The sequence below is a fragment of the Vipera ursinii genome, assembly GCF_947247035.1.
Source record: "Vipera ursinii genome assembly, chromosome: 9".
Lineage (NCBI taxonomy): Eukaryota > Metazoa > Chordata > Lepidosauria > Squamata > Viperidae > Vipera > Vipera ursinii.
Window position 1 is genome coordinate 22,859,534 of NC_139523.1, and position 27,475 is coordinate 22,887,008.

The following is a 27,475-nucleotide window of genomic DNA, read 5'->3' on the forward strand; positions in this document are numbered from 1 at the left end:
AGAAGAGGGGCGAGGGGTGGGTGGAAAATGCATAAAGCTTAAACTTCCGGCACTGCGTCCTCGGTGCCTTCCAGTTGTCTCTTGGCCTATACTCCAGGATGATGGGCCATGTAGTCCAGCTGGCTGGGGAATTCTGGGAGTCCACGTCCACCCGTCTGAAAGTGGCTAAGGCCGAGAGAAGGATAGGCTCAACGGGAATACTGAAGAGAAGAGCATCACAGGATGAGAATTAGACGGGATGGGTGTCCCAAAGGTGCTTTTTCAGGAGGCAACTGGACTTTTTCCTTGAAGACGTTTCGCTTCTCGTCCAAGAAGCTTCTTCAGCTCTGACTAGATGAGGGGAATGGAGAGGATTTGTATTCCTGGCAGACAGCTGGTCGTTGGCAGTCTTTTAGAGCAGCGTTTCCCAACCTTAGGAACTTGAAGATGCGTGGACTTCAACTCCCAGAATTCCCCAGCCAGCTATGCTGGCTGGGGAATTCTGGGAGTTGAAGTCCACGCATCTTCAAGTTCCTAAGGTTGGGAAACGCTGTTTTAGAGAGTAGTTGAGGCCACTTGGAGGTTTGTCTGTGTCCGCTGGTTTGAAAGGGGGGGGGTCCAAGAGGCCATCTGTGTCCAAGTGGAACAGGCCTCTCTCAACAGAGAGGGCCGGGTGCGACATCCTCTAACTCCAGCCTACAACACAGTCCTTTCAGCAGCTCCAAGAAGGCTCCACACCCATTTGCGCCACTCAGATGATCCTGAATACCCAGACAAACCTCCAAGTGGCCTCAACGACTCTCTAAAAAAAAAAAAAGGCAAATGACCGGCTGTCTGCGAGGAGTATAAATCTTTCCGTTCCCCACCACCCAGTCAGAGCTGAAGAAGCTTCTTGGACGAGAAGCGAAACGTCTTCAAAGAAAAACAAGAAAGTCCAGTTGCCTCTTGAAAAAAGCACCTTTGGGACAACCAGGACGTGGAGGACTGAGCGTCTCCATAGACGGGGTGGGAGAGACTTTCCGAATCTAATCCTTGACACAGAAAGCTGGATTATTTAAAAGCCCCCAAGGAGATGTCTGTCCTCCTTGGTCTGGAAACTTGGGTGCAGAGGACAGCCAAACGGGGGGGGGGGGGGGGGATAATTAGTTCTGTGTACAGCCACTAGGGGGCAGGCCGATCCCAGCGCTTTGGAGCTGCGGTGGGACGGGAGCTGGGTGTGGCTGGGGAAGGCAAGGAAAATATTTGTCTGTTTTTCTAGCTTTGGAGGCAAAGGAGGACTACTGGGGTGGGGGAATGTTTCCTATGAGTCATTTGGTCCCACTTGGTTAAGTCAAAAGTCATCTTAGCAGCATCCAAAATGATGATGATGATGATGATGCGTGCCCTGGCTTTTAATAGGTCTTAAAAGCTGAAGGAGCGTGGCGGCGCCTTTCCCAACAAACGTTTATGAAAGAGCCGAGGCTTTTGTCGACTGCAGCTGACTTCCCCTGTTGCTTGGAGGGATAGACTGAGGTGGGATTGAAGTTGGGGTGAGCCGGAGGGGGGGGGGAAAGGTGGAGAAGATGGGCTGTGGGTTACACGAGAGCCAGATTGCAGGCAAGAGTTTCACATTGTGCAGCTGATGGCTGGGGAATTTGGGAAGTTGAGGTCCAAATATCTGAAAGTTGTCAAGATTGAGAAACACTGGCCTAGACCAATCCTTCCTTCCTTGCTTCTCCTCGTTCCCATATCTTTCTTTCCTTTCCCCATTCCTATCTTCCTTCTTTCCTTCCTTCTCATTACCATCTTCCTTTCCTCCTTCCTTCCTTTCTTTCCTTCCTTCTCATTCCCGTCTCCTTCCTTCCTTGTTTCCTCCCCTCCATCTCTTCCTCCATTCCTTCCTTCCCTCCTCCTCCTTCCTCCCTCCCTCCCGTTTCCTTCCTTCCTTCTTTTCTTTCTCTTTCTTTCTTTCTTTCTTTCTTTCTTTCTTTCTTTCTTTCTTTCTTTCTTTCCTTCCTTCCTTCCTTCCTTCCTTCCTTCCTTCCTTCCTTCCTTCTTTCTTGTCAAGGGAAATCAAAAAGACACAAGGGGAACAGGAAAGCACCAAATGTTTCATGTTTTTCCCCATCCCTGCTCCGTCCCGTCGTGCGCATATGGGGCAAAGCTGCAGGAAAGAGGTTGGCACGCTCTGACTCTGTTCCTAACCCCAAACGTGCCTTTGGGCATTGTAGCCCCATCAGGAAGGAACGGCAGAAACACGCACAGCAAAGGGATTTCCTGCGTTCAGTTGGAGAGATTGATGTACTGCAAACAACCTCTTTTATTTTCCAGGCATCCGTGGGGAAACTCACCCAACAACGCTTTCCAAAGGAGGAAGCAAATCTAAGATGCCGGAGTAATTTTCTGTCAAACTCTCCACGTACAGATCGGCTCTTCCTTCGCCCATTGTATGCAATATTCTCATTCCTCGCAACATCCTCAACATCCTGAAGACCAGGTTGAGCTTATATATATATGTATGTGTATGTGTATATGTATATGCTGTATATATATATATATATTCACAAGGCTGCAGCTTTTAAAAATGCTGGGAATTCTGGGCTTTCTTCCTGCCCGTTTCAGACCTTGAACAGCTCAAACCCTGCCAAGGCCAGGCCTTGAAATCAGCTGAAAATCATGCCCAAAGGCTTTCCACAGCAACTGGAAAGGTGTGTGGGGGGAAAAATCTAAGTATTGTCCTATTATTTCCCCCCCTCCCCTTCCCAGGCCTGAGTTTTGCCCCCATGCCCGTGATTGGAACAGCCAAGGAACGCCTGTTTTTTTCCAGCTGAGAAAAGAATGCAACATTTTTTCTTTGGCCGGCCTGGGAGAGGCTGGCAGCAGCTCAGGCCCTGCTGACTCACAGGCTGGGGCTCCGGGCTGCACCCAGCCGGGCTGAGTCCAACATATGCAACCCAACATTCCTCCTGTAACCTGTCAGGCGGGGTATAATACACTACAGCACAGGTAGTCCTCGGCTTACCACAGTTCATTTAGTGACCATTCCAAGGGACTGTGGCCCTTAAAAAAGTGACCCTTATGACCGTTGCAGCATCACGGGGGGTCACAGGATCAGACTTCGGACGCTTGACTCATATTTATGACAGTGGTCGTAAATAGTGGCTCAACTGTGGTCGTAAATCGAGGACTACCTGTATAAGGCCTTGGATGGAAGGGGTTGGACTAGAAGACCTCCAAGGCCCCTTCCAGCCTCGGATTCTATGAAAAACAGCCTGGGAAAAAGTCCAGGTTATGATGTCACAGGAGTCTCCATTGGCCTCCCCTGGCAGAGTGTGGTCTGTGCTGCCATCTAGTGGTCGTCTGGATTCTTGAAGGCCATACTGTACAGCAGGGGTCCTCAACCTTGGCAACTTTAAGACTTGTGGACTTCAACTCCCAGAATTCCTCAGCCATCTCATTGTTAGAGCCACTTTGGATATGGGGCAGGGGGGAGGGGGCAGCCTTTGGGGAAACCTCAGGAGGAAAGGCACATGGTTTTTCCCAAGGCAAATTAGGGCCCTAGATCTCCTGACCTAGATGGTGGTGTGGTTTTTTTTTCAGCCAGAGCTGGGATATTATTTGTGCAAAGCATGGCTTGGGTGCTACCTTAGGTGCCTTTGCTAAGATCGGTGGGCAGTGGGTAACTCCTAGACCGGGGTTTCTCAACTTTAAGACAGGTGGACTTCGACTCCCAGAATCCCCCAGCCTTTTTCTGTGAAGCCTCTTTTCCTGACGGCGAGAACAATATAGCCGTGGAATGGCTTGCCTCCAGAAGTTGGAGGTCATTAAGGAGAGATTGGACCGCCATGTGTCTGAAATGGTCTAGGTCTTCTGCTGGAGCAGAGGGGTTGGACTAGAAGACCTCCACGGTCCCTTCCAGCTCCCTTCTTCTCTTCTGTTAAGACAGCCACCCCATGTCTGTGCAAAGCAATCCACAGTGAACAGCCAGGCATGGTTCAGATCGGTAAATACGATATTTATTCCAACGGAAGTCTTGTCACAATAACAGAGCCGTGTCGTGGGAACCGCGCGGGAGGCCCTGACTGCGCTCCTGAGTGCCAGACGCTCAGCCAAAGGTGGTTGTTGAGCCAGAGACCCTGACTGTCCCCATTCCGTCCCCCCCCCAAACACAACGGGATGAAGTCTTCCCAGCATCCAGAGGGGAACTGCCCTCTCCTTCCTCACAGTGGTGTGATTCAGCCGGTTTGCACCACTTTGGCAGAACCGGTAGCTGATTTGTTGTTGCCCGGGCCCAGAACGGATTTCTGGAAGCGGCATCCACACAGAGAACTGGTTGTTCACCTATTTGAATCCCGCCATTCCTTCCTCAGCACCCCAGTGGGTGGGTCAACTCTGTGCAAATGAAGGAGGTGTGGATTGCACCCTCCCCCCCCCTTTGGAAGTGGGAGGGATGCGCTCTGCAGGAACCAAACGGGAAATCTGGGCTTTTGGGGAGAGCAGAAGGACCCAGCCAAGCTAAACAAGCAAACAACAACAACAAAATACAGGTAGTTTTCAAAATATAACCGTTTGTTTTGCAATCATTTAGAAATGGCCCTGGGGAAAAAAAGACTTACGACTGGTCCTTGCAGTTACGACGGTTGCAGTATCTCTACGGTCAGGGGGTTAATCTTTGGGGGCTGGGCAGCCTTCCAGGATCCTGGAAACTTCCCCAGCCAGCTTGCCACAAGCGCAATCAACGGGGGAAGCCCGATTCGCTTAATGAAATATATGATTCGCTTAAGGACGGGAAGAATCCTCTTAATAACTGTGGCAAAAAGGTGGCAAAATCAGGCGTGAGTCACACTTAACGACTGCCTTGCTTTTTGCCGTGGAAACTCTGTTCCCAATTGGGGCCGTCAGCTGAAGGCTACCTGTATTTATGTTTTAAATTTGCATCGTTGTTCTGGTTGCGTACTTGGGGGGCGGTGTCTTGGCTTCAAGAGACAAAATTTTACCTGCCAGGGCGGAAAATAGGAACCAACTCTGGTGATAAGACGGGACCCGGGCTTGTGCAGCGGATTAAGGGAGATTACAGGAATTTTAAAAAACAACAACCCAGGCTCCGTTTTTGTTCCTGTTTCTTTAGTTCTGCTCTGGGAGGAAATGTCTCCAGACTCTCCCCAACACCCTTAAGTCATCCCTAGGACAACTTCCAAGCGAGATGGGTAGATTAAAACAAAAATGTGTTACAGGTAACAAAATAATAATAACATGCATGCCGTTTTTTTTTTTGTTTTTTTTTTGCTGTAGCAATACATTATAGAAATGGACGGGTGAACGGGGAAAGGAGGCGGATCAAATGTGAGATTTGGCTACAGGGGGGAAAAAGTTTCAAAAAAACCCCACAACTCTGGATGGAATAAAAGGAGGTTTGGCTGCTGCCTTATCTTCATGGCAGCTGGAAGCTAAATCAAACAATAAAGCTAACGGGGGCTGCATACCTTTGTGTGCCTCTGTTAAGGTTAGGTTTTGCAAGCTGCATGAGGATCTGAGCGCTTATTTTCACTTCTCTTAAAGCAAGTGGCTAGATCTCAACACTGGAGAGAAACGGTTGGAAAGGTGCTTAAGTCTTTTCACTTCCAGCCTTTTAACTTTTTTTGTCCCCTTGATCAGAACAGCTAAAAAGCTATTATGGGAGGGGAAGAAAATGCATACAAATATCTGTAACTGAGACTGCCCCTAAATCTTGTTCCAACATCCTTTAGCCTATATGTGTGTGTATGTGTGTGTGTATGTAAATGTATATGTGTGTGTGTGTAAATATATATGGATATGGTGTAACTTTATATATATATATGGATTTTTTTCTTAGCCTCTTTTTTAAAAATAGAAATCTTGTGTTTGGTAATATTTCTCTCTATTCAGTCCTAATTCTAAATAGGTTATTTGTACACACTGCAATATATCCCAATGGCTCAACGGATTACTTCAAAAGGCCCCCAAACAATATTTAGACCATCGGGACGATCAATCTGTCAAGGCCAGAAGTGAGTCTAAAGCGAGTGGCCGTGAAAAATCCCACGTTATTTCAAGAGTCTAAGGTTGAAAGCTCATCCATCCCACAATTTAAGGGTCTTCTGCAGGGTAAGATTCCCAGATGGGATTCCTCAAAATGCACAGTCCTGCAAGGAATCCCAGGCTGTTGCCATCAACTTCAGAAAGAGACACCAAGAACACGCTGGCTTCTTCCTTTGCTCCAGTTTTTTTTTTAACTATTAGACACATTTGTGATTGAGACGTCTTTTTGCAGAGAGAGAATTCCCAGGATTCTTTGAGTGAAGCCAGAATGGTTATGCTGGTAAATTAAGCTAGATGTCCTAGTTTGGCACAATCCTCACCCAGGTCTGAAGAAGCAGCTTGGGTAACACGAGGGCAAGATATTCATCGTCCTCCTGCATGGTCCCAAGAAGAGTTCGGCAAAGGATGCGGGAGGGCAAAACGAAGAGAGTTATCCTCAACACCAAATGGATCTCTCCAGTTGGGTCAAGCACCAAAGGATAGCTCCTTTCCATGGTCCTTCAGAAGAGATTAGTGCAGGGCTGTCAAACTCGCAACGTCATGTGACGTGTCGCGACGTATCGTGACTTTTTTTTTTGCCATTGCTGGCAATGGGGTTGGCGCGGTTTGGCTATGATGCATCCGGCCCGTGGGCTGGTGGTTTGACACCCCTGGATTAGTGCTTTTCTTTGATGAGTGAGACAGCTGAATGGCATCCCTCTTGCAAGAGCGGATGCCGTGGTTTCATCTCTGAATGTTGAAAGCCGCTTGGCTTTTTGGAAGGGAAGTCCAACTTGGTGTGAGATTAAGAGCGTGGATGCAAAGGCAGCCCAGTGTCCTGGTTTTGTTCTAGGCAGCTTTGAGCTGCTCAGGCTTCCCATGGCGTTAAAGAAAAATCTACACATTATTTGCGTTCAGGTTTAAATGCCCTGGTGTGTGGTTGAGAGGCAGCTGTTCTCTTGTGACCTGCCCCAAAAGTTGGCTTCTAGCCAGTACTGAGAAATGTCAGGATCTACTGCTGATTGTATCCTGCAAGTGAAGTTCAGACTTCACATTAGGGGCTTCCTCGCTGGATAAAGATCCTGCTACTAGATTCCCTGGGAAGTATGCCATTCCTGCTTTTCCTTCCAACCAAGGACCTGGCTCTCGTTTTCTTCCTGCCCCCTTTTCCCCCCCACCTCTTCGAAAACTACTGCTGATTTTTTGAGATGGACCTTCCTTCAACTCCTTCGGCCCCAGCAATGCGCTAGTTTATCCCCTGCAACTTAGTTGGATTGTCCTGGATCCCCAAGGGCCGTGTCTTCTCCTCGGCCGCCTCCTAAGGAAAAAAGGGGGAAAGATCACTCGATCTCCAGAATAGGTCCCTACGGTCCCATCCCCTGAATGCTGCAACGTAGCAGCATAGCATTTTAGGAGTTGGAAAAGAAGCTACGCTTAGATGTGCAAGCTAAGGGCTGGAGTGACAGGCAGGAAAGAATTTGGATGAAATTCTCACCAACCACTCATTCTGCGGGCCTCCGTGGAAAAGGATGCCCTCCCAGATCTGATGTGTGAACTCGTCTGATGGTAGGCCTGGGTCTGGCTCAATCTCCACAGCGTCCTGTGATGGTAGTCTTCTCATCCATCACCTCTTCTCGCTTTGGGAAAGGTCTCCTCCAAGTTGTCTCTTCTGACAGAAGAAAGAGTGGACAGCGTGGAGCATCCCTGCTTCCATCTCATTCCATTGCGTCTGCTCCAGAAAGAAAGCAACTCAAAGACGGACCTACGATCATTTCAGATGACACCTTCAACCATGGCTTTTTGGGGGTCGACGCTGCTTGTGGCAACCAAGGGGCTGCTTCCAGACACCTGTCTTTGATCTCCCTTGCTCCTTCTTCCTTCAACTGACTGAAGGGAGTCCATCAAGAAGCAGCCGTGGGAGGAGCAGTCAACTAAGGGGGTGGTGGTAAACAAACGGTGGTCAAAAGGCAAGATGGAATGGAGAAGAGATGTTGACCATTGCTAGTGAGACTGGAGATAAAAAAAGCTAGAAGATCGAGACCATCTGAAGCCTCGGTCGATAGCAGATCTGGCCATGGACTATGAAAGGGAAGTAAAGCCCGAGATGGGTCCAGTGCGGGCCAAACTGTGACCTGAATGGACAGTTGGAACTAGGCATGGAGGAAGTAACATTTTTAGGTAGTTCGGGAAGCAAATGAAGCTGCGTTTGGATTCTAGGAAGAAAGACCTTGTGAGAAGCCTAACGCTGGAGATACTTAGGCTTGTAGACATTGTGAGATCGCCTGGCTTGATTCCGCATGAGGAAACGAGGTTCTTTAAAGTGGACTGGAATTGCTTAAAGACCGGAAGGGAGGGAGAAGTTTCAGCTGGAAGCCTGGCTTGGGGAGGAAAAGAGCAGAAAGCAGATTTCCAATGCTGTGCTCAGCTGCTAGGTGAGGCCTTCATAAGGAATTCAAGCCAGAAAGTTTGCTTCGAGGATACATTGGAGAAGACCCAGCACCTACTGAAGCAATTCAAGTCTGGTGTTAGGACGGGGGGGAGGCAAACTCAGGAAGCTTGCTTACTCAGCCGAGCCCTTCTGGCGACGCTTGGAAGGGGGAACAAGATGGCGGGGCAGGTCAGAGGGCAGACCATGGCCCTCGAGTTTGACCTCAATGAGGTGGCTGGCCAGAGCAAACTCCTCATCATCCAGCATGCCATCCCGGTCAACATCGCTCAACTTCCAAATCTTCCCGAGGACCGAGTTGGGCAGCTTGGTGGTGACCATCCAATTCTTGGCCTTGGTGCCGCTCAGCTTGCCATCCATTGGGGAGAGGTTGTAGAAGATCTCATCATACTTGGGCTTGTCTTTGGTCACGATCCACTCGTCATCATCCATGCCCTCGTAGGCGCCTTCGGTCGCTCCCTCGATGAAGGGGCCGTTGCGCGTGCCATCAAAGGCTCCCCCTTGGACAATCTGCTCCGGGAGCTCCACCTCCTCCTGGCGCAAGAGGGGCATCAGCTTGGCAATGTCGAGGGTCAGCAGTTCATCCAGGTTATCCACCATGCGGGGCTTCAGCCCGTGGAACTTGGTGAAGTCGTGCACCATCAGCATCTCCTGCAAGAGAACCGGCGAAGAAGAGAGAGGAGAGCTTCAGTCATCCATCCACCCCTGTGCAACTCAGAAGCTTCGATGTTAGAGAACTGTTGGACAACCTGGAGCTAAGGAGAAATTTCCTGACAGTGAGAAGAATTCTTCGGTGGAACAGCTTCCCTCCGGAAATTGTGGGTGCTCCATCACTGGAGGCTTTTAAGAAGAGACTGGATAGCCATTTGTACACAACCTTGGCTCTTTCATGACTCGTGGACTTCAACTCCCAGAATTCCTGAGCCAGCCATGCTGAGGGGACAGGGAGAGGTTTCCATGCTGAGCCATGCTGGCTCAGGAATTCTGGGAGTTGAAGTCCACAAGTCATGAGGGGGCCATAGTTCCGCCATGCTGGCTCAGGAATTCTGGGAGTTGAAGTTCACGAGTCATAAAAGAGCCAAGGTTGCCTACCCTTGGCCTATCCCCTAGGCCGCTCTATGACTCATGGACTTCAACTCCCAGAATTCCTGAGCCAGCCATGCTGAGGGAAAAGGGAGAGGTTTCCAAGCTGAGCCAGGCTGGCTCAGGAATTCTGGGAGTTGAAGTCCACCAGTCATAAAAGAGCCAAGGTTGCCTACCCCTGGCATAGGCTTTCCTGCTTGAGTAGGGATTTGGACTAGAAGACCTCTAAGGTCCCTAACAGCTCTGCTAGTCTGTTATTAATTAGACGCCCCTTGTCCTCCTCACCTGCATTTTGTTGCAGTCAGGGAAATCGCCCGGGGAAATATGATGCTCCAGCTGGATCTTGGCAAAGATGACCGGCAGCTTGTTGATGAGTTGTTTCTTCTTGTTGTCCTTGCCGAAGACAGACGGCATCTCCCGCTTGAGATGGCTAATGATGTGGGCATGGACCTAGGAGGGAAGAGAATTGGAGGAGAAAGAAGCTGTTTGGCCATTAAAATTAAGTCGAAAGAGGAGGAAATGGCTCCTGAAGAGCAGTTGATGAAGACCAACCCCATCCTTTCAGGTTGACAGGAAAAGATAAGTCTGGGAAGAAAAAGAAAGCAAAATGGGTGGGTGGGGAGCAGGGGGGGGCAAACACCCTGGCTCAAAGCACCTTCCTCTCGTAAATAAATACAGGCATCCCTCCGTTTTTAAGAAGATAGGGGGATGTTTAAACGTTTTGTTCTATGAAAAGATCATTGCCATTTCTCCAAATCCTCCTTCCCTACTCCAGCTGGAGGCAGTTCCCTGGGCCTTGTGATTGTCCAGTTTCAGTCCCAAAATAAAAAGTGTGGGATCATTACCACGGTTAAACTAATGCTGGCCCTGCCCACGGATAATATATGTGACAGGCTGGCCTAAATTGCAAATGTCCAGCACCCATTTAAGGCCAATCCACACTTTTGAGATTGCTCTTTGACGAATCTTTTCATTTGAGGTCCAGCTTTTTTATTTTTAATTAATTAATTTATTTATTTATTTATTTATTTATTTATTTATTTATTTATTTATTTATTTAAAAAAACGTGGGGGGAGGACACAGGTGGTACGGGAGCTTTGCATTAGAAAGAACCCTTCCATTTTAAATGCAAAGTTATATCAAAGATAATGAGGGGAGTCGAGGCTAAAACTTAGGAAGAATGATGCAGCAATTGGACGTGTCTGGTTTAATGAAAAGGGATAGCGGGAACCTGAAAGCAGTCTTCCAATATTTGGGGGGCTGCCATAAAGAAAAGGGGGGGTCAAGCTATATTCTCCAAAGCGCCTGAAGGCAGGACAAGAAGCAACGGATGGAAACTCATCAAGGAACTAAGCTAGAACTAAGGAGATATTTCCTGACAGTGAGTGGAATTAACAAGTAAAACAGATTGCCTCCAGAAGCTGTGAAGGCTCCAACACTGGAGGTTTTTAAGAAGAGACTGGGCAACCATTTGTCTGATATAGGGTTTCCTGCCCGAGCAGGGAGTTGGACTAGAAGACCTCCAAGGTCCCTTTCAATGCTGTTATTCTGTTAAATACAAAGTTACACCAAGTAGGGTGACTTGGAGATTTCTTTGCCAAATATCCCCAATCCTTTGATGTGAGTTTCTGCTGAAATATCCCCTCTCCCCAGGAAGAGTGTTAAAATTGGATCTGCCCCTTTTCAAAATTAATGGCTGGGATGGAAGGGGTCCAGTCCAGTCAATTCCACTTCACAGTTAAAGAATGTTTAATTAAGTAAGCATCTGCATGCTGAGCACAATTAGTCTGTGGCTGATTTTAAACATGCCTGCAAAATTGGTATTGAATGTTGTCATTGTTACGAACAAAACATGCCTGCAATTCAGCAAACAAGATGAACCAGTTCTGGTTTGGTTCACTTGCTAGGAACAAGCCTCTCTCACAGAGAGAAAGGCCCTGAAAGCTGGAGAATGGCAGGGGAAGATGGGTCTATTGCAGTTTTTTCAAATTTGACAACTTTAAGAGGTGTGGACTTCAACGCCCAGAATTCCCCAACCAGCGTGAAAATTGATTCCACGATTTGAAATGCAGACATCTTTAAATTGCCCGATTTGAAAAAAGGTGACGTAGCGCCTTCAGATCAGGTTGAAATCCTGAAGATCAGCCCTCAATCAATATACATGGTTCTCAGCTAGATGAGCCGAGACGCTGACTCAGTCGGGAAAAGTTTTCTGTGATTCTGCCACAGAGAACCAGGTTGAGCGATCTTTTCTGAACTGGCTCTGATTCATAGTTGGCTGGCCCAAGGGCACAATACGTCCCTTGGTGGGGACAAAAAGGATGGATGATTCTCTTCGAGAGAAAGGCAGATGTTACAGCTAGGAAATGATGTGACCTTAAGGACCAATACATTTGTGCGTACGTTTTTTCCCCTCTGTTCCTCCCTGACTTCCAGGAATGACCAAACAACAGCCATTCCTTTAATCAAGGCCATGGAAGGTGCAGCCTCGTTGGAAACACTTAATTGGAAAACCAGAGCAGAAGGAGGGAGGGAGGGGGAGAGGAAAGGGGAGAGAGAGAGAGGGAGAGGGAGAGAGGGAGAGGGAGAGAGGGAGAGAGAGAGAGAGGAAAGGGGCCCATAAACAGATTGTACTCTGCAGCACAATGCAGACTTCCTTTGTTGGGATGTGGCCATTGTGGACAACAGGAAAAGCCGCAATAAATGCTGGGACCCCAGCAACAGCCTTCTCCAATGGGAAGGAGGGAGGCCCCTGTCCAAACAGGGGAGAGATTTAAAGGAAGGAGCCCTGGTGGCGCAATGTAGTATTGCAGGGTAATTCTGCCCACAGCCTGAAGTTTGATCCTGATCGTCTGTCTCTCTCTCCCTCTCCCTCTCCCTTTCTTCCTCTCTGTCTCTCGTTCTTTCCCTCCTTTTTGCTTTCCCTGTCCCATTACAATCGGATTTTGGGGGGCTGGGGTGAACCCCTTCCCTTCACTCATGAATCCTTGCTAGGAGGCGCCTGCCTTTCCTTGAGCCAGGCTGCTAAAACTGGGGCGTCCCTTGGGCCATCGACTGATTCGCCTCCTTGCTCCTCCACAGGTGGTGAAGCAACTCTGCTTTTGGCTTTGGCCCCGGAGAATTCCGTTGCAAAAGAGGATCTGTTGTGCCATTCTTTCACAACAGACACACGCTGGACTTTTGCAGCCTAACCTATCTCTTTGCCAGCTCCGTCTGGGTGCAGTTGCATCCTTCGGGCCGTGGCTTAGAGCCAGGGCATTTCCATTGGCACCATCTATCCACTTTCTCCATCGCAGAGGAACGTTTATCCTACTTCTTTCTCCTCAACTGAATCGCGTGGTTCTCCTGGCTCTGTGATGGCCTTGTCTTTCTTCATCTATCTTCTTCTGCATGCTGGGGAAGGTCCACCCCAAGGATAACCCCACCCCCCACCCCCCCACACACAAACTGAGCAATGTGCCATGTGCAGTGGGGAAACAAAACAACCGCTTCACAAACGCATGGCACAACCTAGGAGAACAAACCCATCAGGACCAGATTCAGCAGTCCACCTGCGGTTGAAAGGCGAAGGCCGCTCTTTCAAAGACTGCAAAGGCCGCATTTGGGACAGAGAGGACCGCTGGTTTGAAAGAGGGGTCAAAGAGGCCATCTGAGTCAAAATTGAACAGCCCCCCCCCCTCAACCAAAGGGGAGGGATACGACATCGTCTATCTCCAGTCTGCAAGACGGTCCTTTCGGCAGTTCCAAGAAGGCTCCACACCCATTTGCACCACTCAGGTGACCCCAAGGACACAGGTAAGCCTTCAAGTGGCCTCAACGACCCTCTAAAAGAATGCAAACGACCAGCGGTCTGCAAGGAGTATAAATCCTTCCATTCTCCACCATCCAGTCAGAGCTGAAGAAGCTTCTTGGATGAGAGGAAAAACAAAGCCCAGTTGTCTTTTGAGAAAGCACCTGTGCTAACCTGGATGGCTGAGAATCTCCCTAGACATGCTGAAGAAAAGTTTTCTTAATGCCCACGGGGAGCATTTCACACACACACCCCCAGTTCCATTGGAATGTAAATCTTCCACCAGTGGTCATGAAGAATTCAGTAGAAGATTTGTCACCAGAATGGAAGCCTTAATGGGCAAATGCGGATATATATTTTTCCTTCTTTCAGTAGGACTGAGTTCAGGTAGGCCTCAACTCACAACCATGTGTTTAGCGATTGCTCCAAGTTACGATTGGAACAATTAGCCAGCGGAACAGCTTGCCACCAGAAGTTGTGGACTCTCCAACACTGGAGGTTGTTAAGAAGAGACCGGACAGCCACTTGTCTGGAATAGTATAGGCAGGGGTAGGCAACCTTGGCTCTTTTATGACTCGTGGACTTCAACTCCCAGAATTCCTGAGCCAGCGCCCTCTTGACCAGGAATTCTGGGAGTTGAAGTCCACGAGTCATAAAAGAGCCAAGGTTGCTTACCCCTGGTATCGGGTTTCCTGTCTGAGCAGGCGGTTGGACTAGAAGACCTCTAAGGTCAACTCTATTATTCTGTTATTCTGTTACAAGGATTGTGGCATCCTGGGTTTAGGTGACTGCCATTTGTGATCCAGCCAGCTTCCAACAAGCGAAGGCGGATTTGTTTAATGTCTGTAGGATTAATCAACAAAAGCTGTGATTCGCTGAACAGCTGTGGTAGCGCAGTGGTTAGAATGCAGTATTGCAGGCAAACTCTGCCCACTGCCATCAGTTCAATCCTGACTATCTCAAGGTTGACGCAGCCTTCCATCCTTCTGAGGTCATTCAAATGAGGACCCAGATTGTTGGGGGCAAATGTGCTGACTCTGCAAGCCGCTTAGAGAGGGCTGTCAGGCACCGCAAAGCAGTATATAAGTCTGCTCTTGCTAAAAAAAAAAAGTCATAAAATTCGGCGCAGCTCACCGAACAACCTACTTGCTGAGCAACAGAGATTCTGCTCCTAATTGTGGTTGTAAGTTGAGGACCACCTCCATGTCCTTGATGAGGTTGGTCTGCGTCAATAACTATCTGGCTGATTTCTTGACTTGTCTTCTTCCTGCCTTTCTCCTCCCCCCCCCCACTTTTCCGCTTCTTCAGCTTCCCAGGACTTACCCGGACCAAGCGAGCCCTCTTGACCAGGTCATTGAGCTTCCTCAGGGCAGAATTCCGGGGCAGGTTCTGGATGTCCGTGAACAAGTCCTGCTCCTCAAGCTCAAAGAGCCGTCGGTTGTCAGAGATCATCAGGGGCTCCGACCAGAAGGACCCGATGTAGACACGCAGCACTTCGGGTGTGTTGAACACTTTGCCCAGCGACCACATCAGGGCGCCGTAGACCCGCATCAGCTGCTGTGTCTCCACCATGTCAGCCTTGTTCAGGACCACCCGGATCTTGTCCTCGTTGCCCTTGAGGGCGCGGATGGCCTCGGAGAACTCGTCGGAGATCTCCAGCTTATGGGCGTCAAAGAGGAGGATGATGAGGTCCACACGCTCGGCAAACCATTGGAGCACGGCTGGGAAGTCGTAGCCTGTGGGGGAAAAGAGAGCCTTGGGGAATGAAGAGGTCGTTTTCTGCACCCGTGCCAGGCGCGTTCCTCACTCGTTTCCCATCAATGTGCGACCACGAAGGGGCCCGGAATTTATGTGGCGAAGTGAGAAAATAGGCTAAGGGAGTTTCTTGCCCCGTTTTACCACTTTTCTTGCCACGTTTGTTAAGCGAATCACCGGAGTTGTTAAATTAGTAACACGGTTGTTAAGCAGATCTGGCTCCCAGGACCAAGGCAGTGGGGGCCGTTCCCTCACCGTTTCCAGGATGGCTTCGTGGGCCACATGAAACCACTTCGCGGGCCGGATCCAGCCCCCAGGCCTTGTGTTTGACATGTCTGCTCTACTCTATTCATTTTCATTCTCTTCTCTTCTCTTCTCTTCTTTATTTCTATTTTTATTCTGTTCCATTATTTATTTCTATTCTATTCTATTCTATTCTATTCTATTCTATTCTATTCTATTCTATTCTATTCTATTCTATTCTATTCTATTCTATTCTATTCTATTCTATTCTATTCTATTCTATTCTATTCTATTCTTGCCCAGTGCAGAGTTAACCAGCTGTGAGCAAAAGAGAATTAATTTAATTTAATTTAATTTATTAATATTTCTATACCGCCCTTCTCCCGAATTAGATGTAGCCTCAACTTGATGGAGCAACGCATGTTCCTCCACCGGTCTCCCCATCTTTTCAAAACCAGAGCCGACTTTTGTTTAGAAAGGGAAAAGCACAGCCAGCAAGACGTGTTCTGGTACAGTTCCTTCCCCTCACACCAACCTGGACACCCCCTTCCCGTCCCATGAAGCAGATTTTCCATGGACTGGACTCTGCTCCCTCCCTCCCTCCCTCCGTCAAATCTAAACAAGCTTTGGGCTGGAGCCGAGCCACCAGCCCCAGCCGTTCCTGCCTGCCTCTTGGCAGCTGAAGTTCACAAGGGCTGTTTCACAGCACCAAAAAAGGAAATCGACTCTTCCATAGGAAAGTTTGAGCCAGGGGCCTCATTGTTCTGACCGATTAAAGAAAACTCATAAAGATGGAAGATCTAAATGCGAAGGGGGAAGGGCTGGCCGGGCAAGCCTTATCTCAGTCCACCAAAAGGACTCTCAGGCCTCAAAGGGAAGTCGAGGTTGGCAAAGGTCACCTAAATCATGGTGTATGTTTGGCTCCGAATCTGGAGTCTTCTGCTCTTGCAACATTGAGAAGATCTCTGCAATTAAGGAGAAACTTCCTAACAGTGAGGACAGCTTTGCTTGCTTCAGAAGTTGTGGGCGCTCCATCCCTGGAGGCTTTTATGAAGAGACCGGACAGTCACTTGCCAGAAATGGTATAGGGTCTCCTGCTTGAGCAGGGGGTTAGACTAGAAGACCTCCAAGGTCCCTTCCAGCTCTATGTTTGTTTGTTTGTTTGTTTGTTTGTTTGTTTGATTGATTGATTGAGAAGTGGGTGTCTGCAGTTTGTTCTCCACTTACTACTCAAAAGATTTTGGTCATCAGACTACAAAAAAGATGTTGGGACTTTGGAAAAAGTTCAGGGAAGAGCAACTGAGATTATGAAAGGTCTGGAGATGAAAACCTATGAAGAAGGGCTGCTGGACTTGAGTTTGGCCAGTCTAAAGAAAAGGAAGAAACAGGGGTGACATGATAGCAATGTTCCAGTATTTGAGGGGCTGACCCAAAGAAGAGGGGGTCAAACTATTCTCCAAAGCTCCAGAGGGCAGGACGAGAAGCAACGGTTGGAAACTGACCAAAGAGACGCAACCTGGAATTAAGGAGAAACTTCCTGACAGTGAGGACAATTGACCAGTGGAACAGCTGGCCACCAGACGTTGTGGGCGCCCCATCACTGGAGATTTTTAAAGAAGAGACTAGACAGTCACTTGTCTGAAATGGTACAGGTTCTCCTGCTTGAGCAGGGGGCTGGACTAGAAGACCTCCGAGGTCCCTTCCAGCTCTCTTCTATTCATCAAGGAAAACAGGAAAATATAAATCCAGGTTGACTCAGGCCCTTGGGACTCAGGAGAGGAGACAAGGGAGCCTAAGGATGAAAATCATCATTTCCAAGAAGGCTGGAGCTGGTCTTTTAGCAAATCTGGGACCAGGAGCCTCTGCAGGAAATGGGGTCACTTCTGCCTTTGCCGTCAGCCACGGGGTTTCCGGTGAACTTTTAAAATGGCAGGTTTTTACGTACGCAAATCTCTAGGCAGGCTAGGACAGAAGGATATTGTTTTAACATTCCTTGCAGATGGCAAATTTCCAAAGGAAAGCACTAAAATATAATATTTTCCTTTCTTCAACTTCTGGCTTGTTTGGCAGCAGAATTCGCACTGTGGCCATCCCCCCCCCCGAGAGCCCACACTGCAGGGGGCTGACTCACCCCAAGGCCAGTCCTTTGGGGGCAGAAAGAGTTTGGACTCCAGAGAGTTCGGCTGCGTGAACGATTCGGCCTCAGGAAGGGCCGCTGAGAAGTCACCAAACGCTGGGAAATATTTTGACTTTTTCTTCACGTGTAATCGGAACAGGAGGGGGAAATACAGGTAGTTCTCGGCTTAGGACCAGCACGGAGCCCCAGATTTCTGTTGCTAAGCGAGACAGCTGTTAAGTGAAATTTGACCCCTTTTACGACCTTTCTTGCTACCGTTGTTAAGTGAAACACTGCCGTTGTTAAGACAGGAACAGAGTTGTTAAGTGAATCTGGCTCCCCCATTCACCCCGCTTGTCAGAAGGTCGCAAGAGGGGAGCGCGTGACCCCGGGTCGCTGCCACCGTCGTAAATATGAGCCAGTTGCCAAGTGCCTGGATTTTGATCATGTGACCGCGGGGAGGCTGCGACGGTCGTAAGTGTGAAAAACGGTCACCTGTCACTTTTTCCGGTGACATGACTTCAAATGGTCACTAAATGGAAAGTTGTAAGTTGAGGGATGCCTGCAAGGCTTCCAAATGGAGCGTATGGAAATTTATCAAAGAAAAATAAAAAAGAAAAAAAGAAAAACCCCTAAATGGTTTTGAGCCCTCCCACAAGGTAAAAATATTAGGGTCGAAAAAGAAAATCAGAACGTACAATAATTATATGTAACAGTAGAACTTTGTGCAGAAATTCATCAACAACTCCTTGCCGAGCGCATCAGGGCTGGCTGAAACCAGTTGCAAAGTCTGTAACGGGACACAGCTGGTTTATAAAAGACAGAGGTTAAATTTTAAAATAAAAAAATGGAAAGGCCAACTATTAAGAAATGACTGAACTTGGCCAGACAGATTTGGTTTGATTTCTGCAATCCTGCTATTTGGGCTTCAGTTTCTGCAAAGTTGAAATTTGTGCACAATTTGACTAGCACGTGGGACTATACAACACACTAGTGATTGGCCCAAAGTCACCCAGTCAAGTTCCATGCCTCTAAGGTGGGACTAGAACTCACCGTCTCCTGGTGATTGGCCCAAAGTCACCCAGTCAAGTTCCATGCCTCTAAGGTGGGACTAGAACTCACCGTCTCCTGGTGATTGGCCCAAAGTCACCCAGTCAAGTTCCATGCCTCTAAGGTGGGACTAGAACTCACCGTCTCCTGGTGATTGGCCCAAAGTCACCCAGTCAAGTTCCATGCCTCTAAGGTGGGACTAGAACTCACCGTCTCCTGGTGATTGGCCCAAAGTCACCCAGTCAAGTTCCATGCCTCTAAGGTGGGACTAGAACTCACCGTCTCCTGGTGATTGGCCCAAAGTCACCCAGTCAAGTTCCATGCCTCTAAGGTGGGACTAGAACTCACCGTCTCCTGGTGATTGGCCCAAAGTCACCCAGTCAACTTCCATGCCTCTAAGGTGGGACTAGAACTCACCGTCTCCTGGTGATTGGCTCAAAGTCACCCAGTCAACTTCCATGCCTCTAAGGTGGGACTAGAACTCACCGTCTCCTGGTGATTGGCCCAAAGTCACCCAGTCAACTTCCATGCCTCTAAGGTGGGACTAGAACTCACCGTCTCCTGGTGATTGGCCCAAAGTCACCCAGTCAACTTCCATGCCTCTAAGGTGGGACTAGAACTCACCGTCTCCTGGTGATTGGCTCAAAGTCACCCAGCAGGCTTCCATGCCTCTAAGGTGGGACTAGAACTCACCGTCTCCTGCTTTCTAGCCAGGTGCCAGGTGCCTAGACCAATGTAAAATTATGGGTCTGGATCAAGCAGCAGTATTGGGGGGGCTGTTTTTTCCTGCATGGGCCTGTTCTCTCCACTGGCTGAACTTTTCCGAAATTCTACCTTTCCTATTTGTTTTAGGAAGGAAACACTCGAAGCCGAAAGATAAAGAAGTCAAGTTCCAGGGTCCAGGGTGTGTTCAGGCGATACCCTGAGCAAGGTTGGGAAAGACAGGAGTCAGAATGGAAGTGTGCAAAAGGTGAAAGAGGTCTCATCTTGTTTGGGAGAGGTGCCACCTGATGAATTCCTTTGCGACAGAAAACTTAAAAGGAAAAGAAAAAAGAAAAAAAGAACGAGGCTGTCCTTTGCCAAGAAGCAAAAAACAACAACAATTTAATAGGATATAATGGTTTGGCCGTTGCCCTGCAGAGGCACAGAAGCGAAGGATGGGCGAGCACCAAGCTAACACAAAAACAGGCTCGCGTCTGGGGACATCCTGCCTCTCTCGGGCTTTACCTGTTGAATTTGGGCTGACCATGCGGCTGTTAACAATCTACGGCGTGTCCTCGAGTGGCATTTTGAGGAGCGCTTGGAAGGATCAAGGCAGCAAGGCTTCAGGGTGGGCAGAGGCGGGTCTAGCAAGTGTCAACTCGCAACGGGGGTTTGTTCTTGACTTAGGGAGCCTGTGCCCGGTTGTGTACCTGTACAGGTGAAGGAGCCAACGAGCAGGGCGGTTCCAGGCAGGCTCAGGCTGGCAAACCTGTGGCGGGCCTTTCCTACTACCTTGGTAGACAATAATATTATAATCCATAGTAGGAGATGGATATGTGGCTGGGTGAGCGGGGAGGAATTCATCCTGTTCTATATAGACCACAGACTGTGTGGTTCAGGGAAATTGTAGGGTAAAAATACCAGAGGGTTACTTTCTTTGTATAAAGTATTGTATAGAACAGGGGGAGGCCACCTTGGCTCTTTTATGACTCGTGGACTTCAACTCCCAGAATTCCTGAGCCAGCCTGGCTCAGCATGGAAACTTCTCCCATTCCCCTCAGCATGGCTGGCTCAGGAATTCTGGGAGTTGAAGTCCACGAGTCATAAAAGAGCCAAGGTTGCCTATCTCTGCCCTAGAGTTTGGCAGTGCTCTCTCTAGATCACTGTTTCTCAATCCTGGTGACTAAAAGAGGTGGACTTCCAATTCCCAGAACTGCTGGCTGGGGAATTCTGGGAGTTGAAGTCCATGAGTCATGAGGGGGCCATAGTTCCCCCATGCTGGCTCAGGAATTCTGGGAGTTGAAGTCAACGAGTCATAAAAGAGCCAAGGTTTCCTACCCCTGGTATAGAAGGAGAGAGAGAGAGAGACAGATAGAGAGAGATAATTTTACCAAGTCCAATTCAGGTCAAGCTATTCCTTTTTTTATTACAAGTAACTCAAGGCAGCAAACATACGAAATACTTCTTCCTCCTTCTATGTTTCTCACAACAACAACCCTGTAAGGTTGGGTTGGGCAGAGTGTGTGTTACTTGCCCAAAGTCACCCAGCTGACTTTTGTGCCCAAGGCAGGACTAGAACTCACTGTCTCCTGGTGATTGGCCCAAAGTCACCCAGCTGGCTTTCATGGCTAAGGTGGGACTAGAACTCACTGTCTCCTGGTGATTGGCACAAAGTCACCCAGCTGGCTTTCATGGCTAAGGTGGGACTAGAACTTACTGTCTCCTGGTGATTGGCACAAAGTCACCCAGCTGGCTTTCATGGCTAAGGAGGGACTAGAACTCACTGTCTCCTGGTGATTGGCACAAAGTCACCCAGCTGGCTTTCATGGCTAAGGTGGGACTAGAACTCACTGTCTCCTGGTGATTGGCACAAAGTCACCCAGCTGGCTTTCATGGCTAAGGTGGGACTAGAACTCACTGTCTCCTGGTGATTGGCACAAAGTCACCCAGCTGGCTTTCATGGCTAAGGTGGGACTAGAACTCACTGTCTCCTGGTGATTGGCACAAAGTCACCCAGCTGGCTTTCATGGCTAAGGTGGGACTAGAACTCACTGTCTCCTGGTGATTGGCCCAAACTCACCCAGCTGGCTTTCATGCCTAATGTGGGACTAGAACTCACTGTCTCCTGGTGATTGGCACAAACTCATCCAGGCAGCTTTCATGCCCAAGGTGGGAGTAGAACTCACCGTCTCCTGGCCCACAACAATGCAGCTGACCTTTCACGCCTAAGGTGGGACTAGAACTCCCAGCCTCCTGGTTTTTAACCTAATGCCTTACCACTGGACTAAACCGGTTCCCTGACTCCCTCCATTTGACAACCTTCGGTGGGGCTGCCCGATTTTTTTCCCCTTTCCCCCCCCCCAATCTTATTTTGCGGAAGCTAACGAAAGGGAAGAATGGGATAGCGGAGAGGCAGGCGGGAAACGGCTCAGAACGGGAACACCCCTTATTTATTTACAGTATTTTATTGATGCAAGCCCTGAGCGTGGGGCCATGTCTCACCCACCCTCGTTTCCTAGATACTAACTTTGCAGCTATGCACCACCAGGCGTTCTGCCCTGAGAAAAACCTTTTCCTCCTCAGATTTGGCATGCAAGGGACATTCTCTCGGCATGGAGTTGGCAGGCCAGGAGGCCGGCGTTTTCCCAAGGACCTTTGGAAGACTTGGCTCCCCACCTCTGCATTTTGCAACGTACTTTCTCTGCCCACTCTGGAGCAAGAATGGTCCAAACGAGGGAACCGCTTTGCATCTCCAGACGGCATTTCTGGCACCTCTGAGTAAGCCTATTTGCGATGTAGGAAATTACACGGGGTTTGGATGGCAACTCTAGCCACCTAGAGTCGCCCCCAAACATCAAGATGGGTGGGATACATGGTAATCCTCGACTTACGACGATTCCTTTAGTGGCCGAAGGTACGGTGGCACTGGGAAAAAAAGCGGCCGTTTTTCACACTCACGACCGCTGCAGCGTCATGGAATCAAAATTCAGCCGCTTGGCAACTGACTCGTATTTATGATGGTCGCGGCGTTCATCCCCGGGGTCACGTGATTCCCTTTTGCGACCGTCTGTCCGGCAAAGTCGATGGAGGAAGCCTGGTTCACTTAACAACCGTGTTACGGTACTAACTTCACAGCTGCCGGGAGTCGCTTATATAGCCACCGCGGCAAGGAAGCTCGTACAGTGTGTGTGGGGGGGGGGGGGGGAGGAAAAAAAACTCACTTAACAAATGTCTCACTTAGCAACAGAAAGGTTGGGCTCTGTTGTGGTCCTAAGACGAGGAATACCTGTGTAAATTTAATCAATGAATGGAAGTGATCACGCAGCAGTTAGGAGCCCTCGGTTGGCAAAACAGCCTGCTTAGAAAGATTGCTTTTTTTTTTCCTTTTTTTCCCCCGTCCCGGGACGCTGCCTGTTTGATGGAGGAGATCGCTCTTGAATAGCAGAGAGGCTAGAACAGGGGTAGGCAACCTTGGCTCTTTTATGACGCATGGACTTCAACTCCCAGAATTCCTGAGCCAGCTATGCTGGCTCAGGAATTCTGGGAGTTGAAGTCCACGCGTCATAAAAGAGCCAAGGTTGCCTACCCCTGGGCTAGAATGACAGAACTGACCTCCTCTTGCTGAGAAAGCAAGGGAAAACTCTCCTCCGTGAGGATGCAAATTCCTGGCCCATAGTTGCCATAAACAAGACCAAAACTGACCAGCCAGCCGTCCTTCTCTGCTTCGGCAGCCTGAGGTGGGGCACATCCAGATTCTCGGCATACTTCAGCCTGAAATCTGGAGATAAGCGTCTCTGTGGGCATCCTAGGCGAGGGAAGAGGCCAGCGGGGAACACTCAGACCCAACCCAACCCTGCCAGAGAGAGAACTCGTGGTTCCAAGGGGAGGCGAGAGTCCAGGAATGTGAACATCCAAGGGAGGGTCAAAAATATCCCATTTTCTCCTCGTGGGGGAAGTAGGGTGGAACTTGTTCGCTTCGCCGGGCCGGAGAGCCCCCACCCTGGAATCCCCTTGCAGGAAGGCAAGGCAAGAAACAACGGAGGGAAACTAATCAAGGAGAGAAGCAACCTGGAATTAAGGAGAAACCTCCTAACTGGGAGGACGATTAACCGGTGGGACAGCTTGCCACCAGATGTTGGGGGTGGGTGTGCTCCAACACTGGAGGTTTTTAAGAGGAGACTGGACAATCCTTTCTAGAAATGATATAGGTTCTCCTGCCTGAGCAGGGGGCTGGACTAGAAGACCTCCAAGGTCCCTCCCAGCTCTATTCTGATTGATTGATTGGTTGATTGGTTGGTTGAAAGAGCTTTCCAGGCCCTACCAGCTTATAACTCTTTTTGGGGTGTTTTTTTTTTAAATTTCGAGGGCGCAGAGTGTTCAGCCTTGGTTGTGCTTAAAGCCGCAGGAAAAAACAGTGAACTGGCCGGCGATCCAGAAATTTCCTTCTAAACGGCAGAAAGTCTAGTTAGGGCAGCAATGAAAATAGTAGGGTTTGAGGGTGATGGGACCGCACCCCGCTTTTCTTAAACTTAGCTCGCCGCAAGCTGGGCACACCAGAAACACTAGGAGAAGTCACGGAGCTCAGAGTGAGCACCCAGCCCCGAGGCTGGCCCCGTCTCCGGGGAACGGGCATTATTTCCACAGCCTGTTCCAGCAAACCACTTTTCTTTTTTTGGCAGCTTTCCGCTTTTATCCTTCCACCTCCAGGGAACTAGATGGCTGAGGATGATGGGAAGAGCCTCTAATATATACACCCGCTAGTTCCAATCGGCTGTCTTTCAGATTTGTTAAGCTACAGTTCCCACCAGTTCCAGCCAGTGGGATCTTTGCTCAGCAATGAATGGCTGGAGCAGAGGCGATGGGATGGAAGTGGAACATGCAGAATAGAATAGAATAGAATAGAATAGAATAGAATAGAATAGAATAGAATAGAATAGAATAGAATAGAATAGAATAGAATAGAATAGAATAGAATAGAATAGAATAGAATAGAATAGAATAGAATAGAAAATAGTGTAGTGTAGTGTAGAGTAGTGTAGTGTAGAGTAGAGTAGAGTAGAAAAACGAATAGAATAGAACAGAATTAGAGTAGAGCAGAGTAAGTAGAATAGAATAAGAAATAGTATAGTGTAGGGTAGAGTAGAGTAGAGTAGAGTAGAGTAGAGTAGAGTAGAGTAGAGTAGAATAGAAGAATAGAATAGAATAGAATAGAATAGAATAGAATAGAATAGAATAGAATAGAATAGAATAGAATAGAATAGAATAGAATAGAACCTGGAAGGGACCTTGGAGGTCTTCTAGTCCAGCCCCCTGCTCAAGCAGGAGAACCTATATACCATGCACACGTGAAAATCAGACACAAAGGCACTGGTAACAGTCAGGTCTGCCCTTTGCTTCTTTTCATCAGCCATTCCAGGTATCAATCTGCAGTTTGTCCCATCCATTGATTAAGCCTCCTTCTGTCACCTATATTTTTATTCATTTATTTCCTGCCTTTATTATTTTGAGAAATAATTCAAGGTGACAAACACACACCATACTCCTTCCTCCTTCTATTTTCCCACCACCACCAACAACAACAACCCTGTGAGGTGAGCTGGGCTGAGAGAAAGTGACTGGCTCAAAGTCGCCCAGCCAGCTTTCACGCCCAAGGCAGGATTAGAACTCATTGTCTCCTGGTGATTGGCCCAAAGTCTCCCCTCTGCATTACGTGCCTAAGGCAGAACTAGGACTCACTGTCTCCTGGTGATTGGCTCAAGGTCACCCAGCCAGCTTTCATGCCTAAGGTGGAACTAGAACTCACTGTCTCCTGGCTTCTAGCCTGGTGCCTTAACCACTAGACTTAGTACCTTTCAATATTCTCCTTGCAGTCCTTGGCATACAACTGGTGTAAAACAAGTGTAACATCACAATACAGTCACAGCACCGTATGATATTTCTCTAAAAAAGGTCACTTTAGTCCTTCTCAGAAGCTTAAGTTAAAAACAAAGAAATGGACAATTGAAACAGCAGCTGGTGTAAAGATTACACTGAATGTTCACTCAGCTCTGATTCGTGCACGGTGACGGTTTCCTTTCCCCGTGCGAACACGAAATACATGAAAAGCAAAGCAAGCGAGAGAGAGGACGGTCCCAGCGCTCAATGGGTTGCATTGATGCAGTAAATGAAGACGTGCAAATCATTACAGACTTCAACAAGTAAAACATTTCAATTCTGAGCTTATTTTCTCTTCCTTCCATGATTTTTTATTTTTTATTTTTTTCCAGACGGGATGACCCCACCCGTAACTCTTGGCAGGCTAACATTTTGAAGCGGCCAGGGCCAGAACATAGGTGTGCTTGTCCCTTCTACTTCGAAGCCATTCCCCTTGGAAGAAAGGAGGGAGGGAGGAAGGACAAGAGGGAGGGCCTTCTACACCCATGCAGAACCCACGGCTGAAAATGGTTGGACTTTCTCTGGCAGAAACCAAAGCAGAGTACAAACGCCGGAGAACTCCAGATGAGATTGAAGGAACCCCCCAGTCTGCCACCAGTGAACAGGCCTCGGCTGGCCCACAATAAATTCTCACCCAGGAGCTATCTCGCTTAGAAGTAGTCCTTGACTTACAACTTTTCATCTGGTCATAGAATCATAGAAGCCTAAGGCTGGGAGGAACCTCAGAGGTCTTCTAGTCTAACTTCCTGCCCATCCCGGTCAAATTGTTTTGTTTAGCAACCAAAATTCTGGGCCCGGTTATTATGAACCATATTTACATCCACATGTCTATCTCCTTTCATCTGCCCATCGTGTTGGCATTGGCCATCGTGGCCTTTCGATGTTACTGGGAAAAAGTGACTTACGACCAATTTTCAGACTTACGGGCCGTCGGATTCAGCTTTTTCTAGCACTTCCTTGCCATTTCTAGAAACTTCTACCGATGCTAAACAGATCAATAGCCTCCGGGTCATCAGTGGCTCCTGAAAGCTTTCCCAAATTGGAAAGCGCATGCATGCTACCTCTGCTTCCGTGGTGTAAAAAAAAATCACACAGGGTAAGGAAATATTTAAAATGAAGGCAGGAACTAGGCGGCTTCAAAAGGCAGCGATTGAGTGGGAACGGAATGTGCAAGGGAGAAGAAGGAGAGAATCCACAGCCCTGCGTTGGGCTATTCACATTCCAGGAGTTTGTCAAGAACACTCTAGATAGGGGTGAGATAGTGGAGAAGGAGAGAAGGTCGGACATATTTGCAGGGTGGATGGATTGTCAAGCTGCTGAGGCCTATGAATTTGGTTCAAGAACCGAGGAGCATCCAGATGCAGCTTGGTGTTGGCCAGACTGCTGGCTATGGAAGTTCTAAAAGGTTCCTGCTTCCTCACTCTGAAAGTGAAGAGGAGAAGGAGAAAGGAAAAAGGGAGGAGGAGGGAGGGGAGAAGAATGAAGGGAGAAGGAAGAAGAAGGAGGAGGAGGAAGAGAAGAAGAAGCAGAGGAGGAGGAGGAGGGAGGGAGGGAAGAAGAAAGAAGGAAGAAGGAAGGAGAAAAGGAAGAGAAGAGGAGGAGGAGGAGGAGGAAGAAGAGGAGGAGGAGAAGGAGGGAGAGGAGGGAGAAGAGGAAGAGGAGGAAGGAGGAGGATATACTGTATATGCAGAAAATCAGATGTACAATCAGCTATAATTCTGCTTCTGGCTCCTAGTGGAAGGACTATGGCTTACATAGCCTGGGAAATCTGGGTCTACATCAGGGGTCTTCAAACTTGGCCCTTTTATGACTTGTGGACTTCAACTCCCAGAATTCCTCAGCCAGGCTTGCCTGGCTGAGGAATTCTGGGAGTTGAAGTCCACAAGTCATAAAAGGGCCAAGTTTGAAGACCCCTGGTCTACATCATGCGTGCCTTAGCACGTCCAGCCTTGGGAATTACAGGAGCGGCCATTCTAGGTCACCTTGAGAGCCACCGATGTTCCACCCCTTGAACTGGGTGGCCCCGGGCAGGCTTTGGAGTGTGAGACTCGGAAGGCGAGGAGGAAAGCGCAGGTTCTCCAGCCAGACGGGGGGAACGTGAGCAGCTTCCCACCCCCTGCCTCTGCCTTACCTCGGCTCACCCGCTGCTTAGCCCCTGACAGAATGCCGGGAGTGTCTATAAGGCTGATGCTTTCCAGAACCTGGTTCGGCAAGTGCGCGCACATAAACCTGGAGAGAAAGAAAACAGCGGAGTAAAAGTCACGCCGGCCAGGGCCTGCCCGCCAATCTGCTCAGTTTTATTCGTAGGCCTCTGAAGACGCCTGGAGTCGCCTCGGACAGGAAGGGCGGCTCGCAAGT

The 27,475-nt window shown here is 48.8% G+C and overlaps 1 protein-coding gene across 1 annotated transcript in view; it reads right to left on the minus strand.

Annotated features, from left to right (window-relative positions):
- Positions 1 to 3,964: 3,964 nt before the first annotated feature.
- Positions 3,965 to 27,475, minus strand: part of EHD2 (EH domain containing 2) — a 31,168-nt gene continuing 7,657 nt past the window's right edge. The window contains exons 2-5 of the mRNA XM_083369120.1: positions 27,249 to 27,346; positions 14,641 to 15,053; positions 9,812 to 9,976; positions 3,965 to 9,094 (exon numbers count right to left, since the gene is read on the minus strand). Of these exons, the coding sequence (XP_083225246.1) occupies positions 8,558 to 9,094; positions 9,812 to 9,976; positions 14,641 to 15,053; positions 27,249 to 27,346 (1,213 nt within the window). The 3' untranslated portion in view covers positions 3,965 to 8,557. The remainder of the gene's footprint in view (positions 9,095 to 9,811; positions 9,977 to 14,640; positions 15,054 to 27,248; positions 27,347 to 27,475) is intronic.